Source organism: Solanum verrucosum, unplaced genomic scaffold (genome assembly GCF_900185275.1).
Source record: "Solanum verrucosum unplaced genomic scaffold, falcon-dt-bn FXZP01000275.1, whole genome shotgun sequence".
Lineage (NCBI taxonomy): Eukaryota > Viridiplantae > Streptophyta > Magnoliopsida > Solanales > Solanaceae > Solanum > Solanum verrucosum.
In genome coordinates, this window is record NW_026020738.1 from 781,817 (window position 1) to 793,069 (window position 11,253).

General features: G+C 31.1%; 1 protein-coding gene across 1 annotated transcript; it reads right to left on the reverse strand.

Annotated features, from left to right (window-relative positions):
* Positions 1 to 975: 975 nt before the first annotated feature.
* On the reverse strand, positions 976 to 4,978 carry LOC125812690 (systemin receptor SR160). Its single transcript, XM_049492181.1, has one exon. The coding sequence runs from the start codon at positions 4,811 to 4,813 to the stop codon at positions 1,193 to 1,195; it is 3,621 nt and encodes a 1,206-aa protein (XP_049348138.1). The 5' UTR covers positions 4,814 to 4,978; the 3' UTR covers positions 976 to 1,192.
* Positions 4,979 to 11,253: the final 6,275 nt, after the last annotated feature.

The window sequence follows — 11,253 nt, forward strand, 5'->3', positions numbered from 1 at the left end:
TACATGTATATTAGCACCAAAAAGAGAATACATGGAGTCTAGGAATAACAATTCCATCCACCACAAGCTTAAGTAGAAAATGACTGAAATTTTACGATTTATTGAGGTGAATGTGTATAATTAAATGAGTTGATATATTTTATATGGTAAACTTAACTATTTAACAGACGAATGAGATGAGATATAAAAATAATATATCAAAAATTAAAACATTTAATATTAAAAACTAAGATGTTACTAGAACAAATCTTAATTCAAGTATCTAAATGAAATATCTGGACAAGTTTAACAAGTTCATGACTATGTATTAAGTCATTTTTAAAAGTAAAAGACTCTTTATCCCAATTTTATAGGACACTACTTGCAATTTGTGATCCAAAATGAATTTTAGACCTATAAATCACTGCATTAAAAGTAAAAGATGTATCATTCTTTTATGGGAAAAGGGTCAAAAATGTCCTCTTTTTTTAGTTTGGTTCAAAAATATCCTTATTGTTATTTAATGGGTCAAAAATACTCATTATTCAAATAAATATATTGTTTAAAAAATATTATTAGAAAAAAAATGTGTTAAAAAGAAAATAAACAATATATTTATTTGAAAAATGAGTATTTTTACCAATTAAATAACAATAAGAGTATTTTTGAACCAAAATATTGACGACAAAGATATTTTTGAGTCAAACTATGAACGATGGACATATTTATTCCTTTCATCCTTTTTCCTTCTTTTATAGACGTATCAAAAAGAAAAATATGCCGCATAAATTGAGACGAACAGAAGAGTAAGATGAAGAAAAAGAGGAAACAGATGAAAAATCATTGAAGAAAGGGCCAAAAATAGTCTCAACTTAGTCACCATCAATGAGGTCAGAAGTCTAACAGTTGCTTTTAAGTTAAGGATTAGATAGATGTGAATCTAATGCTGCTAATGTATCTCAAAAAATAAAAAAGAAGCAAAATTCAACAAAAAGCTAAAAGTAGCAAAAACAAACTCATACACTATTTATATACAACACTGTTACATGTTTTAAAAAAGAAAAACAACCTTCCTTTTATGTATAATAACACAAGATTTTATGGATGGGAACTAGTGGTACATACAATAATTGGCTAAAAATTACACTGGCAATTCTTTGCATATGATTTTGGAAAATTTGTGAGCTTTCAACAAACTCTTGATTTAGTGCATTCAAAGGTGTTTGCTTAGCTCATTGCCTTCTTTTATACTTTCATTTATCCCCATTTCTATCCCTCCTTCAACTGCACTAAAATTGACATCATCAGCTCCGATTGTGGATGTCGAATCCATGCCTGACCCTGCTTGAATCTCCTTAAACATAGCCATAACTTGTATCATCGTGGGACGTTTCCAATGTCGATCATCTAAGCAAGCACAAGCTACCTTTAAGTGTTGTAGAAGTTCAATCTCAATGCTTGGATCCTCTTTCAATAGCTCTCGATCGAAGACATCAGTTATTTTTCCTTTAGCGTGCAACTTTACCCATCCGACAAGATTGTTGTCACCAAAATCAGCTGAATCTGTTGGCTGTTTGCCGGTTAGAAGCTCAAGTAATACGACACCATAACTATAAACGTCTCCTTTTGTCGAACATCTAAAGCTTTGGTAATATTCAGGAGGAACGTATCCGGGAGTGCCTGCAAGAGTGCTGACACTCAAATGAGTGTCCATAGCACTCATTAACCTTGCCATTCCGAAATCAGATACTCTGGCTTCCAAATTTTCATCAAGCAAGACATTACTTGATTTCATGTCCCGGTGAATGATGTGTGGAATGCAGTTATGGTGTAGGAAAGCCAACCCTCTCGCAGCCCCAATGGCGATTTTCCTTCTTGCAGGCCAATTCAGCTTGATCCCGATTTTCTTCCGATCGTGCAGGACATCTTCAAGACTTCCATACTTCATGTATTCGTAAACCAGTAGTCTTTCTTCCCCTACTTTGCAGTAGCCCAAAAGAGGGACAAGGTTCCGGTGCTTGATCTTCCCTATGGTTTCCATTTCAGCAGTGAATTCTCGATCACCCTGTCCACTGACATGTATCAACTTCTTAATGGCTACAACACTGCCATCCTTCAACTGAGCTTTGTAGACATCACCAAAACCACCAGAGCCTACAAGACTGTCGTTGTGGAAACCATTGGTGGCTTCGAGAAGATCAGCAAATGTGAGCTTCCTGAGAGGCTTCTCAAATGCTGCCAGGTTAATGCTTAACGCCTCACGAGCACTCGTAAACTTCCAGGCACTGTTTGCAGTTGCAGAATGTGAATGACCATCCATATAAGCTTCAAGAGCAGCCTCCTTCTTCTTCCTCCTCTTCTTCGTCTCTATGGCAACAATAATCAAACCAAAGATACAAAAGAGGGAAAATAACAAACCCATCGCCACACTCCCTGCCAACGATGCTTGTCTGCGGTGAGATTTCTGATGCTGATTTGCGTCCGATTTCGGCCCCGAGCTACAAGGTAGGGGGAGAGGATACCCACAGAGAGAATTATTTGCAAACCTATAATCAGGGAATGTATCAAATGGTGCAGATTCAGGAATCATTCCACTGAGATTATTGTTTGACAGGTCAATCTCTCCAAGCAATGTAAGACTGGTGAGGGAATTTGGGATCGGGCCATTTAACCTATTATATGACAGATCAAGAATTGCAACATTCTTCAAGCCTCCAAGATCTTGAGGAATCATACCAGACAGATCATTATGCCCCAAATTCAATATAGACAGATAGTACATGGTCCCTAATTCCTTTGGGATACTACCTTCCAACTTATTATAAGATAAATCAAGAAATATCATAGAGCCATTGTGGTTAAATGTTGGCTGAGTGATACCTCTATAAACTCTTGTGAAATTGCAAGGATGCCTTGTTGAGATTCTATCCAGCTGTTCTTGTCTAATCCCTCCAAACTCCAGCAAATTCCCTGCTCCATGGCACTCCTTACTCCCATCATTCTTGATATACACGTATCGCTTCCCAGTCAGTAATGCCACTGCAATATTGCCAGATTGCTTGAACAAAGGTGGCGGAATGGAGCCATTCAGGAAATTAGTATTGAGATCCAACCATATCAAGCTCTGGCAATTACCCAACTCAGCAGGTATATTCCCTGAGATTGAGTTGTTTCCAAGCTTAAGAATGGCTAGATTCGACAAACGACCAAGAGAAGCCGGTATCTCACCACTCAATTGGTTATTTGACAATGAAATCCAATTCAACTTGGTACAGTTGCTAAGACTTGCAGGTATTGGTCCAGTTAAGTCATTAAAATCAAGAATCAAATTCTCTAAAGCCTGCAAGTACATCAACTCCTGTGGGATTTCCCCTGAAAGCAGATTCAACCAAAGGATGAGATCCTTCAACTTTGACAATGACCCCAAACTAGATGGTATTCTCCCAGTCAAGTAATTAAAGCTAAGATCAAGTGACACCAGCTGTGAACAGTTGCTTAGACTGGAAGGTATAGGACCTTCAAACAAGTTATTCTGAAGGTACAACACTTTTAAGTTATTCATAGGATCTTTGCAAATCCCAGATGGAATAACCCCTGTGAGATTATTAGAACTCACATCCAAAGTCTCCAATTTCAGCAAATTAGAGAAAGAATCAGGCAAAACACCAACAAATTTGTTGAATGATAAGACCATAGTCTTCATATTACTCAACTTCAAGAGAGTATCAACAGGCAACTTACCAGAGAAATTATTGTTGGAAATATCAACAAGTTCCAAACTTGAACATTCACCAAGGCTCTCAGGAACCATACCTGAGAAATTATTGTATGACAAGTCCAATTCCACCACAGTTTTGCACAAATCAGCAAGCTGGTTTGGGTACACACCCTGAAAATCATTCCCTCTTAAGTACAAATACTGTAGGCTTTCACTTTGTAGTTTAGGGACCAAACCTACAAACTGGTTATTGGTAAGGTTGAGAAAACTGAGCTTCCCACATGAAGAAAGTGAAGAACCAATATCACCATAAAACTTGTTGGATGACAAATCCAAGTGCTGCAAATTGGAGCAATCTTTGAATGAAGGAAAAACAGTTGAGAAATTATTTGCAGAAAGATCCAAATGTGACAAATTCTTGAAGTCTAATTCAGGAATACTTCCAGCTAGTTTGTTACCCTTGAGAGAAAAGAACTCAAGTTCACCAAACCCCATAGATGAAACCCATGGAAACAAGTTGAAACCTGAGATATTATTGTAAGAAAGATCAAGAACTTGGAGGCTAAAGGTTGCACCTTTAAGTATTTCTTTACCAGGAGGGTCCAAGAAATTCTTAGAAAGATTAAGAGACTTAAGGTTTGAACAAACACCAAAGCTAGAGATATCAGAAATAGGTCCTGAAATTGTGTTTTCAGCTAGATCTATGGAGTCTAAAGAAACCCCACATTGGGATTTAGCAGCAGAAGTTAAAGAACCACTAAGATTAGCATTCTTTAACACTAAAGACTCCAAATTAGAAAGAGGAAGCAAATAAGAAGTGACCAAACTGAAATCCACACTTACAAAAGTGTTACTGAGATCTATAGAAGAAACTCTAGAATTCTTGCATGAAACACCAGTGAAACTACAAGGGTCAGTAGATGACAACCAGTCCTGAAGCAGAGTTGGGGTTGGTGGAAGTGCAGCTTTAAAGGAAAGAAGCTGTTGGGAGTCTTTAAAAAGACCATTAGCAGAAGCTGGTGAAGCTGGAGGAAGAAAGAAGATAAGAAGAAGAACAAAGAAAAGCTTGTTTAAGCTTAAAGGGTGTTGGTAAAACACAGTTTTGTGAGCTTTCATCTTCAAAGATTGAAACTTTATAGCTTAAATGGAGATTTTCTTGAATCTATAGCTTGAGTTCTTGAAGGGGTTCCATATTTTTCTGAAAAGAAAGATAGGATTAGTAGAAGTTTTAAACAGACAAATAGAGAAAGGGAAAGGAGTAGTAGAATGTGAAGAGAGTCAAAAGGCAGATTTAGGAAGGTAAGAAGGGTATGTATAGTTGAAATTTTGAGAACAAACTCTAGCTTTGGATTGTGGGGGGTGGGGTGGAAATTGGGAGAGGAGAGATAGAAGAGTGGACACAGCTGGTGCACCACATGCCATGTGACCCATATTTTCAGCTCTTCTCTCTGTAATATGTGTTTTTTTTTCTCCTCAAAGTATGATTTGAAGTTTGGTTTTATGTGTCTATATGTGAATGGTCTTCCTTTTTCTTGTGTAAAATTTTCTATATGGGAAACCAAACTTTTAAAATTTGAGAACAAGTCTTTTTGAAAGGTTCGGAAGTCTTTACGTAACTGATAAAGTTATCTTTACGTAATCATCAAGTCACAAGTTCAAATCATGGAAATAATCTGTCGCAGAAATACAAAATAAATTAGATTGCGTACTTTAAATTCTTGTGTTAAAAAAATTTCCTAAATCCCGCACTCTTCCACATAACGAGAGTTATAGTGCACCGAAACTGCCTTTTTATTATTAAGCATGTACAAAAGAAATTTTTTTCTTTTAAATTCATTAGTTGCAAATAATAGTATTGGTTAAAATCAGATCATATTACTAAAATATTGGATTATATTTTCATTGTCTTAATTTATGTGACACTCTTTATTTTTTAGTTTGTCTCAAAATGATTGTCATTCTTCTATAATTAGAAATAATTTAATTATAGAATTCTGTGTTTTACTCACATATATTTGAGATTTGTTTTAGACCATAAATTTTAAAAAATTATTTACTTTTTAAAATTTGTGTCAAGTCAAACGATATAAACATAAATATTTTTTTTGGATCGAAGGAAAAAAATTTATTTCAACCATGTCACATAAATGTTAGTACAATATACCTTCATTCTACTTTATTTATGATTTACAATAATGACAGAATATTTATTTTACTCTGAAATATTTTAGGAAAAAAACTTATTTTCAACCATGTCTAGGGGTGTGCATTCGGTTTTTTGGTTTGGTTTTACACTATTCGGTTTGAATTTTCGGTTTTTGGTTTTGTAAAAGTGTAACCCAATCCGATCCAAAATAAATTTGGTTTGGTTTGGTTTTTCTCTATTCGGTTTGGCTTTTTTCGGTTTGGTTATTCGGTTATGTCAATAATTAATAACATATATAACCAAAGTAATAATATTTAATCCCTTAAATATACTTTCTAATATAAATCACAAGTAAAACTTAAAACACAATACTTATAAGTATACTTATTGTAGATGTAATTCAAACATAAAAGGGAGAAGACACAAGTACCCCCTAGACTATGACCGAAATCACAGAGACACACCTTAACTAAATTAAGGTCCTATTACCCCCTTGAACTCATTTTTTTTGTAATTTTGTACACCTTTTGACTTATGTGGCACACCACGCGACTCCACGCAATATATATATATATATATATATATATAATTCGGTTTTTTTCGGTTTTTCGGTTTTTATCTTTTAAAATCCAAAACCAAACAAAGTAATTTATTAATCCAAAACCAATCCGAAAAACCAAAAAACCAATCCAAATAAAATTTCGGTTTGGTTTGGTTTGGTTATTCGATTTAATCCGAATAGTGCACACCCCTAACCATGTCACATAAATGTTATAATTTATTTTCCTTCTACTTTATCAATAATTTGCATTAATAATAGAATGTTCACTTTTTTAGTCTAGAAACATTTCAGGGAAAACATTCATTTCAAACATATCACATAATTTTTCTATTTTTACATTAATGGAAGAATATTTAATTATTTATCTATAAAACAATACATAAATACTTCCTGACTAATTCATATATTACTAATAACTGCATAACTTTACCAAGCTATCAAACGACCTCTATTATTAGATTCTTTTTTAATCCATACATAACAAAAGTTTAGTACACCAAAAAGTGTCCTTTATAACTTAATTTTTCAATAGATCGTTAAATATATCTACTTATCATACATATATAATATATTTAAAAAGCTCTTTTACTCGCTACAAAATTTTAAAATTTTAAAAAACTATCATACATCTTGTATTATTCCTATTTTTTGAAAAATCTCTCTAATCCTTCATCCTTCTAGATTTATAGTAGTTATTTTGACTTTATTAACCTCTAATTATATTTTTCTCAAAAAGGAAAAAAAAAACTTGTCCCTATTTAGGAATTTTGCCTCTTTTAAAACCTCTTTAAGGTATTTTGTGTTATTAAAACAAAGTGTTTTGTCTGTATAGGTTTCCGCGTACGTGTGATTAATTAAAGGTAGATCTATCACTCTTTAATTCATTAATAATAGGAGATTCCATTTGCCTCAATTAATTAAATTTAATTAACTTAATTGTCTCTTTTAAGTCCTTATGATGAGGGATTAATTAGAGATTAATAAACTTTTTAATTAAAATAGAAAATGACATTAAGACCAAAAACTGTGATGAGAGAATTGTACAGATACAGATAGGTGGGACCCTTGTGTTCCTGCTAGGATGTTTCCCTCTCTAACAGGCATGGCTGTTCAGAAATTGTTCAAATTAATAATTCATTAAAAAACTTAAAAAATTATAATAATATATTGTACTTGATAATGTAAAAATATTCTTATACTTATTTCGATTTATTTTACTTTTCATATTATAGACATTGAAATTTTGTGAAACTGTACAAGACGAGTTTGATTTCAGTTAGGGTCATGAGAGGCTATTCTATCCGAAATTCTGATTCATGATGGTGTAAAGAGTACTAATATATTTCACAAAGAGATCAAGACATTAAATATTGTCTTTGTCGAAGCCATCGTTTGATGGTCTAGCGATCAATTATATCGCAAGGAGGTCTCAATCATTCTATATTAGAGAAATACGATATTTACGATCCTCAATCATGGAACAAACTGATTTGTGCCCATATTGTTTAATCAATAAAATTATGTTTATTCATATTTATTTGTGATTGCAATTTATTTTCTATAACTTTAAAATATGTTACAAACGCATATTTTTTGTTTGCCTTTTAAGAAAATTTTAATTAAAAAGATAATTTATTTGGTTACATGGCGTGTGGTAGTATCGAGGCAATACAAATCCAAGTCACGTTTGGGACTATGATTTCAGGATTCAAGCCACGTTGGAGACTACGATTTCAAGATACTTTCAGGTCGCTGTAAAAAGGATCATCATTTCGCTGATTTGGATTCAGCCACGTATCATAGATCGATTCGACTATTTGTCAGAGTTTATTCGAGGCAAAGCAAACACAGACAATTGTCTTTTTGATCTAGATTCAACTACATATCATAGTCTGATTCATCCGTTTGTCAAGTGTGGATTTTACCCCATATAATTAACTAAAAAATTAAGTTGATTTTATTTATTTATTTAGGAGTATTTATAAGGAAAAATATTGTGCATTTCCCTTCTTTTGCCTTTGAGCAATGATTGCAATGGAGTTAATGTGAATTGAAATGGAATTTTCCACAATCTTGCTTGGGGGGTTTATATTCATGATTATTATTATTTTTTGCACACATTTTTTATGTGAGTTGGAATTTGTGTACTCATAATTAGTTTCTATTTTGATAGCTTCCCAACGTGACCAATCTGAGTTTAAAAGGGAAAAAAAAAGGAAATAAAGTAGAAAAAAAAAGGTATTATTATGAAAAGGAAAATAGGAAATCTACAATCTAAAATCTCAAAACAATAAATAATATTAAACCTATTGAAGTGATTACTTTCTCTCTTTATGCCATAATTGTTGCTTAATGAACAATAAGTAACAAAAAAATAAGTATTTAGAGCCTCGATAATACATAGTTGATAAGTATTATATGTTGATAAATACTTTTAAGTGTTGAAATTAATTTTATAAATAATTATGTATTTCCATAAATGTATTAAACCTACAGGAATAAATAATTAATGTGTTTGGTAAAAAAAAATATGTCGATAAAATAGTAGAATAGTTTGTCGAACCAAAAAATGTGTGTAAGCAGAAAAATTGCAATTTAAGAATGATCAACTTATAATTTTTGATTGATTTTAGCTTATATATTTTGGTGTTTGCCAAATATGTAGATAATAAAAAAAATATATGTATAAGTCAATTTGACCAGTTTATAAACTTAGTTAAACACCCTCTAATTTAAAAACATTCGTTTCCTCACATATAAAATGTTTGTATTAATTTTTAAAAACTAGTTATAAAATTCATAAATAAAGATAGAAAAATATACCACTTAATTATGATTATATAAGTAATTTATAAATATCTTTCATTTATTACTTAATAATAGTATGAAGGTGTGCACATAATTTATTTATTTTTACCATTTTTGAGGATAGTGTGGTCCATGATAATTCAATTCTTGTTTGGTAATAAGTAGTAAAGTAACTAATGTGAATGAAATAGAGTAAATAAAAATAAAAAATAAACAAAAAATTGATTTTTAAAATTTTTGAACTATTGCTCTATCACATATCCCTATTTATGTGGGGCTATTTTTGTCATTTTGGTAGTACGAAAGCGGTAAAGAAACAACCAAAATTAGCCCACACGTGCGAACTTACCTTCATGGACATGTCATTGTTCTCATAAAGCCCTTTTTATCTACTATTATTTATTTTATTTGTCTAAAATTATTTTCCTATTTTGTCCTTCCTATGTCCAATTACATTTCAAAAAGAATTTTTTTAAATATAAATAGTTATATGTTTAAGATATACTTTTATAAATAATTAGTGAGCAACAATTTTTTACAAAAATCTCCCTTATTTTTAGTTTCCCGATTTGTTGTTAATGTCTCTTTTTCACTATTTTTTCGATCAAGGGTCTTTCAGATACAATTTTTTTATTTTTTCAAATGTACGAATAGGTCGATATATAATGAAATGACACTGAATTTGTTGTAGTTGTTATTGTTCTTCCCTATATTTTAAGAAAAAAGAAGAAAATATTGTAGGTTAAATCATACCCAATCATTGAAGAATCTTAAAAATTGAAATTCATTTAGATACTTCGAATCAATTCAACTTCCACCTCTATTTGTATTTCAATGACCCCATGAAAAATAAACTAAGGTATTTTGAGGATAGTGGGAATAATCATGAAATTAAAATCTTTAAAATATTCGATTATGTATTTATTTATGAAAAGAAAAAAAATGTACGATCAAAGATTGTGTTGGAGTGATAAGTATTTTTTTTATTTTTAATAAAAAATTTCAGATTCTGAACCTTAATGCTAAGTGGTAGAGGAAGCAAATTAAAATAATTATATATAATCTAAAAGGCAAAAAAGTACATATGCCAAAAACAAATATAATAAAAGCATGCCATTTATATAAGTTTATATAATGATAGAGTTTTGGAATAACAATCATTTCAAATAGAGAAATAAAAAGGCAAATGAATGCCCAAATTTATTTGTTTACATCAAGAAATTAATTTTTTGTACTTGGACAGGGCCACTAGGCACTAGCATGAAGTTCCTAAATGACTGATTAGGAATAAATAAAAATACTTGCCCATTCAACAAAAGGGATGATCATTAAGATTGATTTATTAAGGTATTTAAAGTACCAAAGTGACAAAAAGGTTGAATTTTTATTATCATACCCCTATAGAGTTCATTCATATTAAATAATCTTCTACCCAAAAAAAATCATACTAATAAAGAAGTTGATTGCACATTAATGTTGGCTAATAGAACTTTCTCCAATTATTTCTTTTTAATTATCAAAATAAAAGATGTTGAGAAGAACAAAAGTTTTTTGATTCGTTTGAATTTTGAAGTATAATTTCTTTATCTCCTACATTAAAGTGACTGATTTAAAATTTCAAAGTCATAAATAGTCGTCAGAAAGAACTCTAAAAAATGAAAAAAAAAGAAAAAAGAATTTAGTTATAAATGCTCACTTAATATTTATATATTTTTTCTGAATAATGTATTGAATCCGGTCAAAAACAATAGATGTTTGAGAACTCACAAGCCTCCATGTTAGGTCCGTCATTGAATTTAAGAAAACTTGTTAATGATTGATTAAACTTGACATTACAATAAAATACTTATTGATATCTGCTATATATATATTTTATTTATGTAAATGCTAATTGTTTTAAGATAAACAAATAAGTATATATTTTGTCCAAATCTTACATAAAAATAAAAGGAAATAATAATCTTCTAAATTTTAATTTATGTAAAAATCCATATGAGTCATCTCTAGATTTGATTTGTTGATAAACACTAACAAATCAAA